This window comes from Maylandia zebra, linkage group LG5 (genome assembly GCF_041146795.1).
Source record: "Maylandia zebra isolate NMK-2024a linkage group LG5, Mzebra_GT3a, whole genome shotgun sequence".
NCBI lineage: Eukaryota > Metazoa > Chordata > Actinopteri > Cichliformes > Cichlidae > Maylandia > Maylandia zebra.
This window is the reverse complement of record NC_135171.1, coordinates 12,647,082-12,671,203: the sequence shown is the minus strand read 5'-3', so window position 1 is coordinate 12,671,203 and position 24,122 is coordinate 12,647,082. Positions and strand designations below refer to the sequence as shown.

Here is a 24,122-nt window from a genome sequence, read left to right as displayed (position 1 = left end):
GATCTCATCCCGTGGGGTCAAAATGATGATGAGAACGGTGAGCAAAGATCCCAGAACCACACGGGGGGACCTGGTGAATGACCTGCAGAGAGCTGGGACCAAAGTAACAAAGGTCACCATCAGTAACACACTACAACGGCAGAGAATCAAATCCCGCAGTGCCAGACGTGTTCCGCTGCTGAAGCCAGTGCATGTCCAGGCCCGTCTGAAGTTTGCCAGAGAGCACATGGATGATACAGCAGAGGATTGGGAGAATGTCATGTGGTCAGATAAAACCAAAGTAGAACTTTTTGGTATAAACTCAACTCGTCGTGTTTGGAGGAAGAAGAATACTGAGTTGCATCCCAAGAACACCATACCTACTGTGAAGCATGGGGGTGGAAACATCATGCTATGGGGCTGTTTTTCTGCCAAGGGGACAGGACGACTGATCCGTGTTAAGGACAGAATGAATGGGGCCATGTATCGTGAGATTTTGAGCCAAAACCTCCTTCCATCAGTGAGAACTTTGAAGATGAAACGAGGCTGGGTCTTCCAACATGACAATGATCCAAAACACACCGCCCGGGAAACAAAGGAGTGGCTCCGTAAGAAGCATTTGAAAGTCCTGGAGTGGCCTAGCCAGTCTCCAGACCTCAACCCCATAGAAAATCTGTGGCGGGAGTTGAAAGTCCGTGTTGCTCGGCGACAGCCCCAAAACATCACTGCTCTCGAGAAGATCTGCATGGAGGAATGGGCCAAAATACCAGCTACTGTGTGTGCAAACCTGGTAAAGACCTATAGTAAACGTTTGACCTCTGTTATTGCCAACAAAGGTTATGTTACAAAGTATTGAGTTGTATTTTTGTTATTGACCAAATACTTATTTTCCACCCTGATTTACGAATAAATTCTTTACAAATCCTACCATGTGGATTCATGGATTTTTTTTTCACATTCTGTCTCTCACAGTTGAAGTGTACCTCTGGTGCAAATTACTGACCTCTGTCATCATTTTAGGTGGGGGAACTTGCACAATCGGTAGCTGACTAAATACTTTTTTGCCCCACTGTATCTGTGACAATGTTATGGTTTCTCTTGCAGTGGCACACAAGGACGGGGCCCACTTTACGTCAAAGCAGGAAGAAGAGCTTGACAGCTTGTTGCCTCACAAGTGAAACACTCACAATGCAACAATGTGGCTACTTATAATGGCCGTTTAGCCTTCGCACGGCAAACACAGACTGATGCTCTTCAATTCAACTTCCTTCCTATGAATTCATGAATTTAGATCCCATTATTGCAGATATTCATCCCTGATAATTAAGGGGTGACTCAAACTCTCCTTTAAGGCCTAAATTAAACTGCAATTAATCAAGCAGTGTGATCCCTTTGACACAAAATGTCAAAGAGACACAGTGTGTCAAACATAGCATCTGATTGGAGGAGACAACCACTGAGTAAAAACAGCCTTTTCACCCTGTTCGACACAAGCAGTAAATTGGCTGGAAATTAAAACTAATGAGCAATTACCCTACCAATGAACTTCTATTATGTCTGTTTTCTCAGCGCTCTCCAACTGAATCCCAATTTCTACTTATTTAATTAATCTGAATAAATATGACACTTGTCTTTACTTCCTTAATCTTTCATTGTGCTCACTGTGAGAATGCAGAGAGAATACATTTTCCATTCAGATGCACATCCGAGAAAATAACTCATAATCTCCCAGCTCCTCCTGAAAGACTGTGAATGTGGGGCGCAGCAGCCACTATTGGTTCGGTCTATTTGTATATTCATAAATACTTTATTTGCATATTGCTTCTATTATGAACCTACAGCCAATATTTCTGCCATATTAAAGCCATATTTACCCTTTCGAAAAGGTCGGCTTGCACTCTGCTTGAACCGACGGCTCGTTTCTGATTTAATCTTGTATCTCCTACCATGCAACTACACATGAAAGACCTTACAGCATGATACAGAAATGACTTAAATATCTAACAATCTAATGAATAATTCACCCACTCGATCAGGCCCGAGCCAAAACAGTACGACCGAGTACAGCTTTGATGGTGGAATTCAAAACTGTAGTTAATCAATGGTGATGTTAATAGGAAGTTAATACCCTTTTGTGACAGAAGTTTTTTTTTAATAAACTTTAGTATTACTGTGCAAACACTTCAGATATAGGCAGAGCTCATAGGAGAATCGCTGTCATTACACAAAGCATAAAACCCAAATGACTGGACTTCCTACAGAACTCCATTATAAATGTAAACAGCATATGGGCAAGCATGCTTGAATGTACATTGAAACTGGACTCACAAAAAAAAGGGTCTTTTAAAAGGATCACTACCACCACCTTCAGCTCACTATTTGTAAAACCCATTATGCATACATAAGGAGCAACATCATATTTCTTAGCAGTGCCATATACAAACAGCTCAACTGAACCACAAAAGGAGACTAGGAAAAAAATCTAACTCTACCCACAACTCTATTGTGTTGTTATGCAGTCACGCACGAGGTAACATAAAAGCCGGAAATCGTCATACTGCTGTTTTTGAAAGAAGCTTCTTATTCTGTGTGTCTGAGTCATTGCGCGCCGTCATTTGCCTCTTTTTTTTCTTTTTTCTCTTGTCTGCGTGGACACTTTTGAGCACTTTCAGGTTCTAATTGTTGGGCCAGCCATAGATGCATCGTAACAGGAATAAAGTGAAACACCATTTGCGACATTAATGGACTAATTATGCAAATTAGATACCAGTTTTCATCCCTCACGACATGGTGAGCTTTCTGCCACAAAGCCCGTTGTTCAGGCTTCTCCTTTCTGCTGGTTCACAAATATCTTTCTAAATCTGAGGTGATACTGCTGGCTGCTGATACATGTCTGCCCGCTTGACCGAAAAGCCTGTGCTCACTTATCAAGAGCCCGAGCGTCTATTCCCACAACAGCAATCTGTGTCATAGTTCATGCTGGCAGATGAAAACAAATCTCTGCTGTCATGCTTTAATTCCCTATAAAATGGTGATAGCACGCAGAAGTAGTGTTTTGTTTCTGAGCTGTTTTACTCGCTGGAAGGTGTAACACAGACAAGATGGTTTTAACAGCAAGCAGTGTCGTTGTTGGACTCACAATTTATAAAATAAAATGTTTATATGTAACCATCTGAGCAAACAGAACTATCAGTGTTGGAGAGCTGTGAGGACTCAGCCTTTGTTATACGTAGACCAATGCTGCTCTCTAGTGTAGGTAATGGCAACAAGGAAAAGAAATATGCCGTGTGTGGATTAAATGCAAGTTACTGCTGGTGGGCCCTTGTGAATGGGCTCTTGTCAGGCAGCCTAAAAGTCTGTAAGGAGTTGACAAGGTTTCCCTATGCCTTAGTGGGTGCCACAGGCCAAACACGGGCACTTTAGACTGATTTATTTGTTCTAAATTACATGCTTAAAATGTGCCTTGTAGTCTGAAGCAATATCAGTGGTCAGTAAGCCTACAAAGGTGTGATATAAATGCTAGTCTATTTCAATTTCCTGAAATTATGCAGTGCCAGACTTGAGGGATCCACATGGAGGTCAGAGCACAGGGCAGTTACAGATTAGTGATTTAAAATGACACCGTACTGATTCAAAAATCAGCTACAAGGCAGCATGTGGGCCTCAGTGTCTTTTTTCAGGCTTATTTAACAAGACAGATGTTTGCCATCATTGGTATGGATCCCACATGTTCACCAGCCACTCAGTTAGGTACACCTTACCATGGGTTCAACAAGGCGTTGGAAACACTCCTCAGAGATTTTTCATATCCAAATATGCTCTGCTGGATTGAGATCATGTGACTGCTGAGGCCATTTTAGTACAGTGAGCTCACTGTCGTGTTCAGGAAACGCCCAGCTCTCCAATCAGAGCTTCTGTTTTGCAGATTGTGGTTACGGGTATGTGGAAAATGGATTTAACATGTTTCTACTAACTGTTCGAACACATTTACTGGCTGTCTTTCGGATGTAGTCTGAATTGGTTTTTTCCTTTGGTGAATGCGTCTGGCTGCCCTGGCAGTGGTGAGTTGGATCACAGCATGAAGTCTCTAGACTGGACTACAGTAGTATGAACACTGGATGATAAACATTTTTCTCTCTTTATAAATTTCTCCTGCTGCTGTTTTATTTATGTCTTTTCATTGTATTTCAGCTTGATTGTCTAATCTAATGTATTAACCATGTGTTGTTGTTTTTTTATTTTAATAAAAACTCTTTAGAGTTATTAATAAGTTTTTGTTTTATTTTTGATTTTGTTGCAATGAGACACACTTAGTGAGTAGTTGGAGGTGCTCTTTAGCGTAGATTGCCTCTCCAAGTGGCCAAAGTTAGTTGCAATGATTTGTAAGTTTAGTGGCAATACCGTGGTAACAGAAATATTATTATAATAAACTAATTTATCTAATTCTATGGACTTTATGTTGGTTAACAGTTCTTCTATTTGTTACATAAACTACTGAAATTAATCTCCGACACCTCTGACTTTCCAGTAACAAGGCTCTGTTCCTTTATGTATATATATATATATGTATATATATACATATATATATATACATATATATATACATATAGAGGGAGTGCAGAATTATTAGGCAAATGAGTATTTTGTCCACATCATCCTCTTCATGCATGTTGTCTTACTCCAAGCTGTATAGGCTCGAAAGCCTACTACCAATTAAGCATATTAGGGGATGTGCATCTCTGTAATGAGAAGGGGTGTGGTCTAATGACATCAACACCCTATATCAGGTGTGCATAATTATTAGGCAACGTCCTTTCCTTTGGCAAAATGGGTCAAAAGAAGGACTTGACAGGCTCAGAAAAGTCAAAAATAGTGAGATATCTTGCAGAGGGATGCAGCAGTCTCAAAATTGCAAAGCTTCTGAAGCGTGATCATCGACCAATCAAGCGTTTCATTCAAGACAGTCAACAGGGTCGCAAGAAGCGTGTGGAAAAACCAATGCGCAAAATAACTGCCCATGAACTGAGAAAAGTCAAGCGTGCAGCTGCCAAGATGCCACTTGCCACCAGTTTGGCCATATTTCAGAGCTGCAACATCACTGGAGTGCCCAAAAGCACAAGGTGTGCAATACTCAGAGACATGGCCAAGGTAAGAAAGGCTGAAAGACGACCACCACTGAACAAGACACACAAGCTGAAACGTCAAGACTGGGCCAAGAAATATCTCAAGACTGGTTTTTCTAAGGTTTTATGGACTGATGAAATGAGAGTGAGTCTTGATGGGCCAGATGGATGGGCCCGTGGCTGGATTGGTAAAGGGCAGAGAGCTCCAGTCCCACTCAGACGCCAGCAAGGTGGAGGTGGAGTACTGGTTTGGGCTGGTATCATCAAAGATGAGCTTGTGGGGCCTTTTCGGGTTGAGGATGGAGTCAAGCTCAACTCCCAGTCCTACTGCCAGTTTCTGGAAGACACCTTCTTCAAGCAGTGGTACAGGAAGAAGTCTGCATCCTTCAAGAAAAACATGATTTTCATGCAGGACAATGCTCCATCACACGCGCCCAAGTACTCCACAGCGTGGCTGGCAAGAAAGGGTATAAAAGAAGAAAAACTAATGACATGGCCTCCTTGTTCACCTGATCTGAACCCCATTGAGAACCTGTGGTCCATCATCAAATGTGAGATTTACAAGGAGGGAAAACAGTACACCTCTCTGAACAGTGTCTGGGAGGCTGTGGTTGCTGCTGCACGCAATGTTGATGGTGAACAGATCAAAACACTGACAGAATCCATGGATGGCAGGCTTTTGAGTGTCCTTGCAAAGAAAGGTGGCTATATTGGTCGCTGATTTGTTTTTGTTTTGTTTTTGAATGTCAGAAATGTATATTTGTGAATGTGGAGATGTTATATTGGTTTCACTGGTAAAAATAAATAATTGAAATGGGTATATATTTGTTTTTTGTTAAGTTGCCTAATAATTATGCACAGTAATAGTCACCTGCACACACAGATATCCCCCTAAAATAGCTGAAACTAAAAACCAAACTAAAAACTACTTCCAAAAACATTCAGCTTTGATATTAATGAGTTTTGTGGGTTCATTGAGAACATGGTTGTTGTTCAATAATAAAATTATTCCTCAAAAATACAGCTTGCCTAATAATTCTGCACTCCCTGTACATATACATATATTCTTTATTTGTACAGTATTTCATTAAATGTACCTGTGTATTCTACCCCTACCTATAATCCAACTAATAGCACCGTGTTGCTTAACCCCTTCTTTAAGATACATGCCCACCTTTGTCCACCTCCATCACAGCCTGACATCAGTGGGTTTTTCTCAGGGTGGAAAGCTCATTCAGATCCACTGAAGACATTACATAACATAGTATGTAGGTATCGGTGGTTTGTATTAAAAATCTAATCTGCAATGTGTCATTCAACCACACATCTGAGACAATAGCTTGTACTTGGAGGCCACTTCTGTGCCACGGCTCATTTTCTGTTCTTTGACAGAGATGATATGATTGGTTTTTACCTGGCTACTGCCGTCATTCAGTCATCTTTTACCATGTGTCCGTCTCCAGGTCCCCCAAAACTGAGCAATAAAGATGAACATTTTTACCTGGGGAACTAGCCAGAGCAATGAAGTGAACACTACTGACAGGAAACTGCAAAGTTTACTGACTGGAAATAACGGTCAGAAAAAAGGTCACATGAGACAGTGCTGCAGCGAGAAGACAACGTATTCATACTCAAGTTGTGTGGGTGCTTTATTTTTGTTTGTTTCTTTTGTTTTTTAATTTGCTGGTTTGTTTTTTGCAGGTGATATAGTGAAGGAAAACCATAAAGTTGCATAAACTATACTTTATTGATATACCTCAAATGTTAGATCATTGGTAATGTTCAGTGTAAATACAATATAAACTGCATATTTAGTTTTAATATGTTACATTTTATCAGACAAGCTTCATAACAAAGAAAGCATGAGGCAGTTTATTCCACCAAACAGAAAATCAGATGGTTTTATGGGCTCTGTGCGTACAAAGATCCAAAACAAAACAAAGGCTATTTCAACTTCAAGTTTTCAAAGATCTCAGTCAGAGTGATTTCCACCTGCTGTGAGAATTGTTCTTGCCCAGACAGAGTGCCACGCTGCTGGGGGAGGCTTGTGATGACATGGTGTAGAAGCTGCAAGGGGCCTGGTCCCCTCTGTAGGAGATGGTACTGTAAAAGACAGGGTTGCTATGGCCGCTTGTCTGGTCACAGTGGGACTGAGAGGCGCTGTTGTAAACGTCCATGCAACAGCACATGCAAAGGAACAAAGCCTGGAGTCTGCTGGGTTCAGGCAGGTTTGCATTCTTGGGTATAATAGGTCTGTGCTCCTCTGCAGGAGAAGAGAGGAGGCTGACAAAGCTGTTGCAACCCTCCATGGGAAAGGTAAGCCTGCAAAGTTCATCTTCATCATCCTTACATAGGTCCTCAGCAGTTCCTTCTCCAGTGTCCACGATCTTCCTGTACTCCTGCTCTTCTTCCCCTGCTGTGGAGCTCCCATCAAGCTCACCTGAGCTTACAGTGAGAAACCTCAACACCACCAGGTTAAGAAATGCTCCGATGACCGTCAGCCCAACTAGAATGTACATGAAGCTAAATACCACGTAGGTAGGTTGCTTCTAGAGGGCATCTTTTGTCTGCAAGGCTACAAAATCTCCAAACCCAATGGTAGTAAGTGTGACAAAGCAGTAGTAAGAGGCATTAAAAAGCTCCAGCCCTCAAAATAGGAAAAGGCTGCAGCTCCTACAAACAAAGTGCTTACCCAAGACAGTAAACCCACCAGGACCATGTTTCCCATTGACACCTCTGTCTTCTGTAAGCCCAGGCCCTGCTTGACTCTGCTCAGGAGGTATCTCACAAAAGTGTTGATCCTCTCGCCCAGGCACTGGAACATGACCAGCGTCAGAGGGATGTCCAAGAGCGCATAAAACATACAGAAGGCCTTTCCAGCATTGGTGCACGGAACAGCATGGCCATAACCTGCAAAGTCAAAGAATAATACAGGTCAAAGGTTGAGTACTACTGTTTCATAGTCATCAAGCTCCATAGACATCAAACTAGTATATTGCTGCTGTAAACACTGCAAGGCAGGGATACTCACACATAACTCAGTGCAGGTTAAAGTCAAGTCTTTAAACTAATGTGAGCAAACATGGTTAAACCACAGATAAGTCTCACTAAAACTGCTTGCTGATGCTGTGCCAGGAAACATTTGGCTATCTCTCTATAACTGCAGCTTAACTGGTTTGGTCCAATCATGCTGTCCTCGTTAACCTCATTTCCAGAAGCAGCTGCTAGCGGTGTACATGTGTAAAAGCTCTGTTAATACCAGTATCCGCCACCTCCACAGCACTTAATAGCAAACTGAGAAACTTGGGAGGTGCAACTAAAGAGAAGGTTGGTGACAGAGCAGGCTGAACACACAGTGATAAGTGAACACTGTTTATTTGGGAATACTTAACACTAGAGGCAGCGGATTGATCTAAATATCGATACCAATGCTGGTATTGGTATCAGATCAGTACTAGCGCCTCAGTATCGATACTTTGTTTCTATCCTCTATGTTCAGTATGTAGTCCATGGAATTGTGTTAAATAAATAAGTATAATAGAAATGAAAAAATACAAGTCAAACACGGGCTATGAAAAATATCGGAACTTTTTTTATGTTGACTGTCACATAATTTTATTTATAGCCTCTGGCACATTGAAACAACAGAAGCTGACTGAAAGTCCTTTAGTGATAAGCACATTTACATTCCAGGTCTCCAAAAAAAAACCCCACAAAAAGCTGGAAAATGTGTTCAGACTTTGCAAACTGATGATTAATCTCATTCTTCTCACTGCCCTCTCCGACATAAGCCATCTTTATCGTTAAAAGTATCTGTATCAGTATTGGTATCACCAATACTGGCCCTGTATTTACATGGTATTGGCTTGATACCAATATTTTTCGATACCAATATTTTTCAATCCTGCACACCACAACGTAAGATAAAAAGTGTTTACTGGACATTAACAGCAGGTTTTCTCACTTTAAGCCTGATCAGCTTTTTAACCTGTTTATATTTCTGCAATTAGTTCAGCTTTTTGGGAAATGGTAAGGACATAGGTGATTAACAAAAGGCAACTGTTTCTACATAATATATGAAGCTACCAAGCTGTAAGAAAACATAGTGACACTTTAGCTTCTTAACATTACAGGGCGTGCACTCTTACAAAGGTGGTTTCACTCAGTCCTTTGTTCCGCAGTCTGAGGTTGGACAGGAAGGCTGGAGCTTATATCAGACCAACAAGACAGCACGTGAGAAATTGTAACTGAAAAGTGTTATTGTTTCATTGCTTTAGGTCTGTTCAGGCCAACCTTTGACTGCTCACCTATCCAGTGTGTACTCACCTCTTGCCTACTGCCAACTGGGATAGGCCCCAAGGTGGCTATAAGAGATTAAGGCTTCTGATCTGTACTTTCTTTGTCACATAGAGGTGGTTTAGGTATTTTAAGAAAGGGTTGGGGGGTTTTTTACCATTAAAAAATAAAAAATAAAAACTTTCAAAAACTTTGCACACTTCTTTACTACATATGCAGCTGCCTACATAATCACTTTACTGATATTTTGCTGAAAAGGCCAAACTACATCTATCTTATTCCAAGAATTTGGACCTAGAACAACAACAGCAGGTGTTTCTGGACAGCTTTGCTTTCTGTAAATGGGCTAATTTAAAACAAAACAAAACTTTAGCTACATCCCAGCATTACAAGGAGTAATAATTCACAATCAAAAAATCATTTAGGTAGGCCTAGTTTATGTGTCTATCTTCAATGAGTTGCTGTTCAGGGTCCAAAAAAAGAAAAACTGTCAAAAAAATTACTGCAAAAATCACACAATACCGTGAAGTCAGGCCACAACATTATATACTTGCCAATTGTAGTGATAACGGTGATGCCAAAGTAAAAAGAGCCGACGAACTTCCACTGCCTCCCAGCGCGATGCGGCTCTGTCTGATGGACCACTCACTAGATCTCGTTGAAATCATCCTCGTACTTTTTCTTCAGCTCGCTCAGCTTCTGCTCCAGCGCCTTTTTTTCTTGAACTCTCGCTTTCTGACTCTAGTGCGTCAAAAACTGCGGCTCCTACAAGCAGGTAGAAAATAATTGAGAGGATGAGAGAGAGGGTCCTGATGTTCTGCGTCCTCATCCTCAAATCCAGAGTGCCCGGAGGAGGCGGGGAGGGTGCTGCTGCTCCTGCTGCTGCTGCTCAGAGGCACAGATGCACAGGATCAGAGCCATCCTGCACATGGGTTTCGCTGGTCTTCACGGTGTAAAGAGGCCATGGGCCTGTTAGGAGTACAGCATAGGTCTAAATGGCTTGAAAGTGTAGCCTATAGTATTAGCGTGTGGTCAGGTGAAGCATGCTCACATAACCTCGTTTACTGAACTTTAAGAGGACTATGAGGACTTTTAACAAGTGCTAATGTGCTCAGTTCGGTTTCTTGAAACAGTTACAGTTATATTCGCTTTGATGTTGCAAGATTTCAGCATAGGGTGTTTAGTTTGTTTCACGTTTTGTGCTAGAGTATACATTTCATTTCTTACTTTAAATTCAGTTATAAGACAGACTGGAAGTTAGAAACTCACGCATGATACAATATGTCTAAATTAGAGCAGGACTATATTAAACCTTTTCTATGGGAAAAGCACAATAAAAATCATTAAATGTTCTACTAATGTAATACATGTGCATCACTGTATATAAAATATGACTGTAGTTGCTAACACCTTTTCTCTAGCGAATTTGAGCATATTGGCTATCTTTCGTCTTTTTTTCCTTAAACCGGTGGTCATCAGGAGGGATGGTTCTGAATATTCCTGCAGAAGCTCCATGTCAGTGATGTCTTAAAGCACATCCTGCTTTAACCTCCATTTTACTTAAACTGCATTTGACTGATTTGTGAAAATGGTTATCACACTGTATCAAAGAAGACCTAAAATTAAACAATAGACACCTTGAGGTCCTTTATATTTTAAGGTAAAGACCCTACAATAATACAGAGTAAACCCCAACAATCACATGACTCCCTATGAGCAAGCACTTGGCAACAGTTGGAAGGAAAAAGTCCATTTTGACAGGAAGGAAACATCTGGTAGACCCAAGCTCAGGGAGTGGAAATCATCTGCAACGACTGGTTGCGGGAGAGGGCAGAGACAGGATGAAGGATGCACTGTGGAAGAGAACGAGAGATTAATAGCAAGTAACAAGTAGAAAATGCATTTTTTGAAGAAACTGCAGTGTGAATGCTGATCGCTGAATGTTTTGAGCAGAATTGAAATGATTGCTAAAGTTAAGCTAAAAATGTTAAATGAGCTGAAAAATACAGAATTTTTCATCTGAAAAAAAGTGCAGAAATGTTGAAAGCTGAAGTTCACACAGAAGAAGAGGTTGAAAAGTAGCTGAGCATGTTTAAAATGTGCATTTGAAAAAGCTGAGTAATGACAAAAGAAAATTTAAAGTCAGGAAACTTCTGAATGAATATTAAAAGTTTGTATCTGTTTGTTTTGAGAGATGCCTCAAAACAAACAGGTTTTCTGCTTAGGCAGCGGTTGTCCTTCTCTCCTGGATCAGCTGGAGCTTTCTTTTGGCACCTGAAAAAAGTCCCAGCTGGACTTTTGTCAAAGCTGGGAAAACCTGTAGTGATCCCGTATGTGTCAGGAGTATGGGAACAGTTGAGACGAAGTTTTTCTAAACACCGTGTCTCTATGGCTTTTAAACCCCAAAACACACTGAGCCAAAAATTGGTCCACCCCAAGGATCGTGTCACCAGACACAAACAGAGTAACATAGTGTACGCTGTTAAGTGCCAGGAGGATTGCCAGGATTTATACATGCCAGACCATTTATACACGTACCACCTGTACGTTCAAGTAGTATTTGCTACAAACAAATACGGAAGCTTAATCAGCATCCACACTAATTAAATGTAAAGTTGTGTATTCTGTACCTCACATACGTGGCAGCCTTTTAAAGAAACCCAGCATCACCAGCTACCCTTTCTGGACTCTCGTCCATGTGTTATTTTGCCCTATGAAATACTCCTGTCTGGAGTAATCACACTACCCGCAACTATAGTATTACTCTCAGCAGTGAGGCATTAGCTGGTGGCAGCGTTGACCTTTATCAAGCGTACATAGCTGCTGAGCCAACTACCACCCTAGCTGTGGTCATTAACTACATTCTGCGCGCTTGCCGAGTGAGGCCGTCTGTAGAGGTGGTTTGTGTGTACGTATCAGTGCAACTGTGCAGGGCCCTCGTCTGAGGGGCCTTCACTGAGATTTCCTGTGGCATCTGTTGGATTTTCGCACGTGCTAATCGGGTTCACGGCAGCGCGATCAGAAAACAGGCCAACTGCCTTAGCTCCATGCTGCAACTTATTTCACTTTCACAAAGTTCCCATCTATTTTAGGAGGGCAATCCAATTTGTGGAAACTATTCTTGCACTGAAGTGAGCCATAAAGAGCCTAAGATCTGTCATTAAAATCCACAGTTACTGCCTCCATTCCCCGCAGAACATATGACTATCACTATGCTGTGTTTTCATCTTCTACAGCCAATACAGGACCTTAGCTGCTCTGGTAAGCACGAATGAATCGACTGCCATGCAGAGGTTAGCGATGTAGCATTCTGACAAGTCTTTATTTCCTCTAATGGCAGAAAGAACAGTCCTGTTGAAATGAGTATGAGAGATAACAGCCTCATCATGGAGCACTAAGTGAATGCACACAGTGCTTAAACAAGTACAGATCAATTCCTTTTGCAAACTTCACGTCATAGGAAACAAATATTACCAAAGCAGTGTTATATAGTCATAAATATATAGCTCATTGTAGCGTGCCATAAACCCAAAAAGCAACTGAGTTTATAATAAGGGCGTCTGTGCTGGTTTGAAAACTCCATTCATGAAATAATGGCACTACATTATCTGATGTACTCATCCCATATCTCTCTGTTCAGCAGGACAATTCATACAACCTGTTATCTCTCATGGGAAGACATTAAGAGCAGGATGTCCACCGACTCAGGTCCAGACACTCATCTGTCCAAGTGCCATTCTCGTAGAAAATGAGCCATGGAAATATACTGCAAACATGATGCTATCTTTGCATTGATAACAGCCACAGTGGGAATACGGGCAGTGGATACGATGATAATATAGTATAAAAATCCGGAGCATTTTTATCATAAATATAAAAATTCTAACTCTTTTTAAAAAAAATAAGTAGAGGCTTCACACATATTTGCAGACAAACATGTCTTTAGTGACAAGGCTACAGTGTCACAGAGGGAAACAGGCTTGAACTTTGCAGCTAATCTCAACAGTCCTTTGAGCCTTTTAGCCAAAAGGGCATGGACATGGTCTGTAAGTCATGTACGTCAGAAAGGGCTCCTAATCAAAACACCTGCAGTGAAGATGACTCTGACTAGAGAAAGTACTCTTCTAATTTAACTTGAATTTATTCTAATTTATCAAATGCAGAAAAAATCTCATTTTTAAACACCTGCAAATTGTAATATTTACTATTAATCATATTGAAATGATGAATTTAATGTGACTCAAGCGCAAAGGGAAGTTGGAAAACTTCTGTGATTTCATATATAAAAAAGGCAGGTTTTACTCGAGCTTTGGCTGCCCTGGGAGGGAATAATATTTACTGAGTGTACCTCACTATTGGGGTGAAGGTGTGACTAAATTATGGGTTATCTGTGCAAAGGGGATTCCTGACTGTTTATGCAATTACAGGTAAACTTTGTAGCTTTTTAAGCTAAAAATAGGGTTTTAAACCAAGTCCTGGAAATCTAAGGTGTTGAGCCCCTTCACTGGTGCAATGTTTAGGTTTAATTTAAGGGATGTGTCCCATACACTTAAACCGTGATCATTAATAAGATGAATAAATATAGAAATATATTTAAAAAATTGGTTTATTAATTAGATATACAGCCAAGTCACATTACAATATCATAACAGTGAAATAACACTAGCCCAAGTGAAGGTATTTGGATTTCTGACATGGTTTACTTTTAAAAGAAAATTAACTTTTACACGTCAACTAAGTTTTCCCAAACTAAAGTCTAGTCTACTTTTGATTTGCAGCAGCGTGTAAATAGTCGGTAACATGATGCCGGCGGTCGGTAACATGTTGTTTGTCGCCGCAAAGTTTAGTTTCGGTTTTCTGTGAAGTGCGTAAGGGAAAGCGAAACAGACTGACCGATTATCTTCACGCATGAGGGTTATGTCGGTGCTGTGTCGCTGCTGTAAAGTAATAATGCATTGGTTTGGATACAATGGGATTCGCTCGCTTTGGCACTGGATAGTGCGCCACAGGAATCCTTTACTGTTCTTGCTTTTTCCACTGGTTCCACTGTTTAGATTTTTAACTTATTCAAAGAAAGACGGAAATGAGCCTGAAACAAGCGACGACAACACACGTCTACTCAGGAATTCACTTGACGATGAAGAGAAGGCTATTAGTGACGGACAGAAGAGGACTTCAGACGAAGATGGGGTGCCCGTGAGCAAGCGAGCAAAGTCTAACCAAGATAACTTTCAAAATGATCGAGTTGAGACCGCTGATAAAAATGTGAGTAAAGAAATAAACATTTACAGTAAGGTGATCATGCAGGTTTCTCACCAAACGTTTTAAGTTCGTATTCTGTGAATGTAAAAACCAGAATTGATCAACTGTATAACAGGCAACTTGGAGATACAAACATGGCATAATACCGTGATTTGCTCTTTACTTTATTCCTTTTAGGTTTCTATGGTACACCCAAATGAGTCTGAAATGCGCACGGAAAATGCAGTTGACGAAGGGAAGAAGCTGACAGGGCCGGAAGAAGAAGAGGAAGAGTTTGACAGCACAGAGTATCGAGTTCACACTACGGATGAATTCTACTGCGACTATGATTCAACCTGGGAGACCGACCCGAATGAGGAGAGCCCACCCAGCAGGATCAGACGGTCAACAAACTCCAACTATGTAAGTAAGCCAGTGCCTGTCACAAGTGCTTTGATTTTCCACGTCTGCTCACAAATCATTTACTGCAGGCATAAAAGGAGCCACCTGTCACAGGCCCACAGGCCCAAGGTGTTAGATGGCCCCTCCAGAGAACTTTATTGAGGTGATAGCTCTGTTCACATTTCTTGATTTTTCCTGCAAGAAAAAATCACAAAGATCACAAAGAAAAACAACAAAAAGCCAAAGAAAGACATTTAAAATTTCCCAAAAGAGATTAAAATCAGTGGGAAAGATAAAATGGACATAAATAACAATGGTGAACAAAGAAGTAGATAACCAGAAACATTTTTAGAGTGGTGACTACATTTTGTGTTGTGAAATATATCTCTGAAATAATCAATATGAGATCAACAAATGAATACAAAGAGCCACAGAATGACATATGCACAAAGACAGAAACCCATTTATTGTAAATAAAGATGGAGGATCTCCAAGGATGATCTTTGGGTTACTGAATGTCTCCTTTAGCTGTGCAGTGTTACCCCTGAACTTCATTTGTCTTCTGTGTTCCAGTACAACTTCAGCAGATTTGAACGTGCTGCGAGAGACATGCAGAACTACAGACATGACTACCCTGTAAGTCTCACACACACACACTGTAAACACACACTCTCATGTTTAAGCACGAGCCAAGCACATGTTGTTCTTTTATGTGTCCCTGCAGAGCCAAATCAAGACACAGCACAGGAAGAAGAACACAAATGTATGTAAACGTTTGTTTTTAGATTTATTTCAAAGAAGAACAAAATAAATGGTTTGAATCAAATTCTTTTCTCTTGTGTAGAACGACAAGTCTAATCTGAATTTCTACCTTGGAAAGAAACGATCGGTGCCAGATGGTAGGCCTTTTTAGTAGAACAAAGTATAGAGTCAAGTATGTCCATAAAGTGGAAGTGAAATAAATGTTTTTCTGTAATTTATTTGTTCAAGAATGAGAGCTTATAAAATTCATTATTTTATTCAACTAATCCTCTCAATATTTCCATGTCATCAGAACCTTAAGTGGCCTTAAACGTTACTGATATTACACAAGAATGCTATAATCATGAGATGTCAAAAAAAAAGATATTTTTTGATACTGACATCAGTTTGAGCCACCTCAGTGATCACTGGATAAATCGTAATCTGTGCAGCTTCTTTTACAAACAGATTTATTTGCTGTGACTTGTATTTGTTACCAGGTGTCAGCATAACTGAGTTCCATGAACAATGGTATGGAGACTATGAAAGCCTTGAGTACGTGCACACATATATTCAGTGGTAAGTTACTCTATAGTCACAAATATGATGTAAAAAGTTCAGTTCCAGTTTGTAACGACATTTTCTCTCAAAGGTTGTTCCCACTGCAAGAACCAGGAGTGAACTATGAGGCCAGTACACTGACAAAGGAAGAAATTACGGTAAACCTGTGAAAGTTACCAAGTTATGATTTAAAAAGAAAACATGTCTTATACACTGATAGAGGTTCGATGTTTCCTTCAGGATTTTCTTAATCACAGCCTTGCACAGGAAAACCTGCTGAAGTCGTACAAGCTCATGTTGGACTTTTATGGTATCGTGTTGTGTGATGAAAAAACTGGAGAAGTCAGGAGAGCAAAGCACTGGGAAGAAAGATTTGACAACCTTAACAGGTAAAACTACCTCTGAATTTAAAAAAAATCTGTGTGCAGTAAAAGTGACAAAAAGCTGTAAATGATCTAATTTTGGGACTGATCACTGTCTGACAGTCACACACACAACAGCCTGCGCATCACTCGCATCCTGAAGTGTCTGGGAAACCTGGGTTACCGTCACTACCAAGCCCCTCTGGTCCACTTCTTCCTGGAGGAGACTCTGGTCAACGGACAACTTCCAAACATCAGGGACAGCGTCCTCAGCTACTTTATGTTTGCTGTACTTGATAAGAAAAAGCGCAGACGTCTCATCAAGTATGCATATTTGCACTATGAGCCTAAAGATGAGTTTGTGTGGTGCCCAAAGAAAATCCAAAAATTGTGGTCAAAGCAGCCCAAGGCAGCAAAGGAAGAGGCCGCTGACTCTCTGGAGTCACAGGAGGACACTGTGATTTCTGACAGTGAAGCACAAGAAGAGGAAAACCTGTCTGAAGATGAGTCGTGTAACAATGCAGAGTATGAGTCTCATGAGGGTGAAGAAACTTTCAGCCATAATGAAGATTGATTGATGACAATGGAAAGCTTATGAATAATACTGATAAATTGCACTGAAGTATGGAGTGATTTAGTTCAACACTGTAGATCTTAGATTACGAGCAGGTTATTGTGCTTTACACACTGAGTCAAAGGGCTTGATTCTTTATAGAAATCTTTGTTTACTTCAATATTTACAACTTAAAGTTTGGATTTTTATTCGCAATTAATTCTTTTTCTGAACATAAATAATGAAGCGTTCTGAAATGGATGCATGTTTTACACAAAATTCAAGGGTTAATGTTATTGTGTGACTATGTGGGATCAATTACTAAATGTTTTTGCGTTCTTGTGTCTAGAATTAAAACATTCTCATTCAGAAAGTTCACATCTTGTTGTTTTATATCTGTCTTAATTTCCTTTCAGAGTTGCATATTCAAATCGCAGGTTAGTAAAGGTTGTGGCCAAAATAAAATTAGAGGGTGGCAAGATAAAAAATGTTACAGTCAGTTACAAAGCCAATTCATGTATTACTACAGTTGGTCACTTTACAAAAGGACATAAAAATCTCTGACAGACTCCCAAATATTGCTGCCCATCAAAGGTTAACAGCCTCAACTGTTCACTTTCTAATTCTGTCACCTGACTCCTTACACCAGCAATCATCACAGCTAAACAACAATGTGAAGGCAAAGAAATTACACACAACTTTAAAGTTGAATACTTGCTCCGTTAATATTTGAAAGAAAAGGGTTTTTAAAACTGAGGCAAATTTCATCAAATGGGTTCAAACAGTTGAGCTGAAACAAAAATAGCTTGTGTTCCCACCAGACTGTGAGCACCATCTTTTGCAGGCTCCACAGAGACAAAGGGAGAGCATTTAGATTTCTTTCTTTTTTAAAAAAGAAAAATCACCTAAATCGACAGCATGGATGGGAACAGCAGGAATGTAACTGAGAATATTGCTGAAGTAAAGCTTTAATGTACTTTTACCTTATTTAGGTATTTCTATGCCACTTTCTGCTTTTACTCCACTGTGTTTATAATGCAAAGATTAGACTTTGTACTCCATGCTGAAAGGCAGAGGAGAGCGAGCGTTCTCAATTGCAGGTCTGATGCTTTGGAATAACCTTCCCCTCCATATTAGACAAGCGTTATCAGTGCAGGTCTTTAAGTCCAGATTGAAGACCTATTTTTATTCCCTGGCTTGTAACTTTGCAGGAAACTGACACCTTTCTTATTAATTTTATTGTATTTTTAATAATTTTATTGTATTTTTAATTTTGCTAGTTGTTTTGATCTGTGTTGTTCAGCACTTTGGTCTGCCTGGTGTGTTTTTAAAGTGCTATACAAATAAACGATGATGATGATGATGATGATGTGAATGATTTTAAAGCTCTGATTTCTTGCTTTTATTATTTTGCAGATAAATTGCATTCCTATATATCAAGTTACCCAGCCATATACACTGGTGTGGGAAAAGTGTTTGGGTTTTTTTTTTTTGCTATTTTGTCACACTTAAATGTTTCAGATCATCAAACAAATTTAAATATTAGACAAAGATAACACAAGATAACACATATAGTTACTTAGATTACATATTCTGATATCCTGTATTCAGTGTTGGGAAGGTTACTTTTAAAATGTATTCCACTACAGATTACAGAATACATGCCCCAAAATGTATTTTGTAACATATTCCATTACATTACTCAGTGAGAGTAACGTATTCTGAATACTTTGGATTACTTAATATATTATCATGGTTTTTTACAACTACATGAATGTACTATTGTTGTGTGATTTATTACTGTTACTGCAGGTTACTCGCCATACCAATACCAACTAGATTTTTAAATCTTAATATAAAGTGAGTAACAGTAGGTGGACATTAGATAAGGCTGCACTTTTTGCAGCAATCTCGTATATAAAACTATACCGCGTGTATATAAAACAGGTCTGTGGCTCCGAACTGTAAAGGCGTAAAACCATAAAGGGACCTCTGGCTAATATGTCGGGTTCCATGTCGGGTCGTAGCCGAAAACTAGCTTTACTTTGTTGTCCGGGTCAACTTTGCTAGCGAGAGACAGAGAGAGGCATTGAAAGGCTTCTCCAATGGAAATTATTGAAAACACGAACACAGTGTACAGTCGAGTCTTAATAGCTTACTTACAACTGGGCTACACTGCCCGTGAGGCTACATTCTTTAGGGCAATGCTTGTAACACTTTGACTATTGCTTTCATATTAAAACATTTTTTGAAGAATCATTTTTTAAAAATATTTCTTCACGTCATTATGTGGCCACAAGTAGGGGTGACATGGGCCGCTAGATTGAGACACAGGCATTAGAGGCTCTTAATGCGTGCTTTGTTTGGGTTTCCACCGGCGTGGAATTACCAACAAGAGAGAGGGGACAGCCTAACATATGAAACAGGAAAAGACCCCCGTGTAATCCATTCATTTCAACAAAGTAACTGTATTCTGAATACCACCTTTTTAAACGGTAACTGTAACAGAATACAGTCACTCATATTTTGTATTTTAAATACGTAACGGCGGTACATGTATTCCGTTACTCCCCAACACTGCCAGTGGCCACCCTGCTCTGTTCACCCCTGTGTCACCTTATTTTACAAATCCTGGAAACGCCCCTGACCTGCATCAGTGGGCGGTGCTAAACACTAGTCTCCCTTTGATCTGCAGACAAATACATAATAGTTACGCTATAATATTAATCATGTATATCCTGCCTATATAAGCAGAAGAAGAAGAAGAAGAAAGAAAGTTAGCATGTTCTTTTCTGTGCTCCTTTTATATAATTATAAGGGAACATGATATCTGTATTCTGTCTGCAAAGTTGTCTTTGGACGGGAAAAGTGAAAGTGAAACAGACTATGAGATATAAACATAATGGCGTGGTTTAGAAACAAGAGCTCTGCTTCACCGTACTCAACTTTGGACAGGAAAGTAGACAGAAATGAGTCTAAAACAAGCACAGAAAACGAAGATTCATTCAGAAGTTTATCTGAAGACGCAGAGGGGGATGTCAGTGAGGGTCAACATGAGGCTGACGAAGGCCGGGAGTCCGGGAGGAAGCTGCCAGGGCCAGAAGAAGAAGAGTTTGACAGCAGAGAGCATGGAGCTGGCACCACGGTTGGATACAGTGGGTTTCGCTCGCTTCGGGATTGGATAGTGCGCCGCACACAGATGGTGTTTGGACCTTTAACTTTTTCAAAGAAAGACAGAAATGAGTCTGAAACAAGCGATGACAACACACGTGCACTCAAGAATTCACCTGACGATGCAGAGAGGGTTATTAGTCCCGAACTAAAGAGGTCCTCAGATAATGGTGAGGAGCCCGAGACCAAGTGGACAAGGTCTAACCAAGATAACTTTCAAAATGATCGAGTTGAGACCGTTGATGAAAATGTGAGTAAAGAAATGAACATTTACAGTAAGGTGATCATGCAGGTTTCTCACCAAACGTTTTAAGTTCGTATTCTGTGAATGTAAAACGTGAAAAAGAATTGATCGACTGTATAACAGGCAACTTGGAGATACAAACATGGCACAATGCCGTGGTTTGCTCTTTACTTTATTCCTTTTAGGTTTCTATGGTACACCCAAATGAGTCTGAAATGCGCACGGAAAATGCAGTTGACGAAGGGAAGAAGCTGACAGGGCCGGAAGAAGAAGAGGAAGAGTTTGACAGCACAGAGTATCGAGTTCACACTACGGATGAATTCTACTGCGACTATGATTCAACCTGGGAGACCGACCCGAATGAGGAGAGCCCACCCAGCAGGATCAGACAGACAACAAACTATGTAAGTAAGCCAGTGCCTGTCACAAGTACTTTGATTTTCCACGTCTGCTCACAAATCATTTACTGCAGGCATAAAAGGAGCCACCTGTCACAGGCCCACAGGCCCAAGGTGTTAGATGGCCCCTCCAGAGAACTTTATTGAGGTGATAGCTCTGTTCACATTTCTTGATTTTTCCTGCAAGAAAAAAATCACAAAGATGGCTCAAAAAAACAACAAAAAGCCAAAGAAAGACATTTAAAATTTTCCAAAAGAGATTAAAATCAGTGGGAAAGATAAAATGGACATAAATAACAATGGTGAACAAAGAAGTAGATAACCAGAAACATTTTTAGAGTGGTGACTACATTTTGTGTTGTGAAATATATCTCTGAAATAATCAATATGAGATCAACAAATGAATACAAAGAGCCACAGAATGACATATGCACAAAGACAGAAACCCATTTATTGTAAATAAAGATGGAGGATCTCCAAGGATGATCTTTGGGTTACTGAATGTCTCCTTTAGCTGTGCAGTGTTACCCCTGAACTCCATTTGTCTTCTGTGTTCCAGTACAACTTCAGCAGATTTGAACGTGCTGCGAGAGACATGCAGAACTACAGACATGACTACCCTGTAAGTCTCACACACACACTGTAAACACACACTCTCATGTTTAAGCACAAGCCAAGCACATGTTGTTCTTTTATGTGTCCCTGCAGAGCCAAATCAAGACACAGCACAGGAAGAAGAACACAAATGTATGTAAACGTTTGTTTTTAGATTTATTTCAAAGAAGAACAAAATAAATGGTTTGAATCAAATTCTTTTCTCTTGTGTAGGACGACAAGTCTAATCTGAATTTCTACCTTGGAAAGAAACGATCGGTGCCAGACGGTAGGCCTTTTACCAGCACCCAAATGTCCTTAAACTGAACATAACATACATGTGTTTTCATTCAAGAAGAAGAGTTTAGTAGATCTGTTTTGTTATTCATCTCATCTTTTTCAAGTATTCAAAATATCTTCATGACATTGGAATAACTTCAGAGACCTGAAGAAGAATACCATTTCACACAAGGACATGGAGTCAGAAAAAGATATTTTATAGTACAGAAATATCAGTTTGAACCACCTCAGTGATCACTGGATAAATCGTAATCTGTGCAGCTTCATTTGCAAACAGATTTATTTGCTGTGACTTGCATTTGTTACCAGGTGTCAGCATAACTGAGTTCCATGAACAATGGTATGGAGACTATGAAAGCCTTGAGCACGTGCAAACCTATAATCAGTGGTAAGTTACTCTATAGTCACAAATATGATGTAAAAAGTTCAGTTCCAGTTTGTAACGACATTTTCTCTCAAAGGTTGTTCCCACTGCAAGAACCAGGAGTGAACTATGAGGCCAGTACACTGACAAAGGAAGAAATTACGGTAAACCTGTGAAAGTTACCAAGTTATGATTTAAAAAGAAAACATGTCTTATACACTGATAGAGCTTCGATGTTTCCTTCAGGATTTTCTTAATCACAGCATTGCAAAGCAAAACCTGCTGAAGTCGTACAAGCTCATGTTGGACTTTTATGGTATCGTGTTGTGTGATGAAAAAACTGGAGAAGTCAGGAGAGCAAAGCACTGGGAAGAAAGATTTGACAACCTTAACAGGTAAAACTACCTCTGAATTTAAAAAAAATCTGTGTGCAGTAAAAGTGACAAAAAGCTGTAAATGATCTAATTTTGGGACTGATCACTGTCTGACAGTCACACACACAACAGCCTGCGCATCACTCGCATCCTGAAGTGTCTGGGAAACCTGGGTTACCGTCACTACCAAGCCCCTCTGGTCCACTTCTTCCTGGAGGAGACTCTGGTCAACGGACAACTTCCAAACATCAGGGACAGCGTCCTCAGCTACTTTATGTTTGCTGTACTTGATAAGAAAAAGCGCAGACGTCTCATCAAGTATGCATATTTGAACTATGAGCCTAAAGATGAGTTTGTGTGGTGCCCAAAGAAAATCCAAAAATTGTGGTCAATGCAGCCCAAGGCAGCAAAGGAAGAGGCCGCTGACTCTCTGGAGTCGCAGGAGGACACTGTGATTTCTGACAGTGAAGCACAAGAAGAGGAAAACCTGTCTGAAGATGAGTCGTGTAACAATGCAGAGTATGAGTCTCATGAGGGTGAAGAAACTTTCAGCCATAATGAAGATTGATTGATGACAATGAAAAGCTTATTCATCTTATGCTGAATAATACTGATAAATTATACTGTGTATGGAGTGTATGCAGATCCAGTGATTTAGTTCAGCAGTGTAGTTAGTCAAAAGGCCTGATTCTTTATGGAAATGTTTGCTTACTTCAGTATTCATCAGCTTTGCATATTTGAACTATAAACGTAACGATGGGTTTGTGTGGTTCCAAAGGAAAATCCAAAACGTTGTGGTCAGGGATGCCCAAGCACAGAAGGAGACTCTGAATCTTAACAGTGATTTTTATGCTGCTCTCCTTCCTGACACAACCTCAGAGGGATATGCGTCTCCTTCTGGTATTGAAGATTGATGTTAAATGTTAGGTGATTGTCTAAACCACTATACCATGTGGACAAAATTTATGAAACACTACTTAAACATAACTACAAAATTGTTCATCACCTCATATCGTTATTTTTTCATTGCTTTTTATTTTCCTTGCAGATGTAAAAAAAACAAAAAAAAAAAAACAACCCAAAACAATTCGAAGGAATTTTTTTTTCTTGTAAGCTTTCGGGTTATTTTTCAGTTTCATTTTAAACTGTTTTAAATTGCTTGACGCTGGGTGGGATAACACTTAACCACCCCCACAGGTGGATCTATCTGGCTTATGGTGGCGTAAAAGTTTTCTATTGGACTGTCTAGTCGGCGCCTCATCAGGAGATGTGGATGTGTGGTTTTTTGTTTGCTTTGTTTTTCTACTGCAGCATGGGTCAAACATTAAAGAGGTTCTGTATTGTAGTCGGTGTTGCTGAAGCTTGAATTTCTTCACAATTATATATATATATTCATATTAGTACAGGCCATGGCCAAAA

At 40.1% G+C, this 24,122-nt stretch overlaps 2 protein-coding genes and 1 pseudogene across 2 annotated transcripts; 2 read left to right on the top strand and 1 right to left on the bottom strand.

Moving 5' to 3' along the window:
- Positions 1 to 7,047: 7,047 nt before the first annotated feature.
- On the bottom strand, positions 7,048 to 10,227 carry LOC101474388 (potassium channel subfamily K member 3-like; annotated as a pseudogene).
- A 4,045-nt stretch (positions 10,228 to 14,272) lies between these two features.
- Positions 14,273 to 17,636, top strand: LOC101469061 (uncharacterized). The gene is made up of 9 exons (XM_014412459.4): positions 14,273 to 14,663; positions 14,838 to 15,062; positions 15,615 to 15,677; positions 15,766 to 15,804; positions 15,886 to 15,940; positions 16,283 to 16,361; positions 16,435 to 16,501; positions 16,584 to 16,732; positions 16,829 to 17,636. The coding sequence occupies exons 1-9, from the start codon at positions 14,307 to 14,309 to the stop codon at positions 17,277 to 17,279; spliced, it is 1,485 nt and encodes a 494-aa protein (XP_014267945.4). The 5' UTR covers positions 14,273 to 14,306; the 3' UTR covers positions 17,280 to 17,636.
- A 2,289-nt stretch (positions 17,637 to 19,925) lies between these two features.
- Positions 19,926 to 23,699, top strand: LOC106676238 (uncharacterized). The gene is made up of 9 exons (XM_023154733.3): positions 19,926 to 20,679; positions 20,859 to 21,077; positions 21,631 to 21,693; positions 21,780 to 21,818; positions 21,900 to 21,954; positions 22,275 to 22,353; positions 22,427 to 22,493; positions 22,576 to 22,724; positions 22,821 to 23,699. The coding sequence occupies exons 1-9, from the start codon at positions 20,161 to 20,163 to the stop codon at positions 23,269 to 23,271; spliced, it is 1,641 nt and encodes a 546-aa protein (XP_023010501.3). The 5' UTR covers positions 19,926 to 20,160; the 3' UTR covers positions 23,272 to 23,699.
- The last annotated feature ends 423 nt before the right edge of the window (positions 23,700 to 24,122 follow it).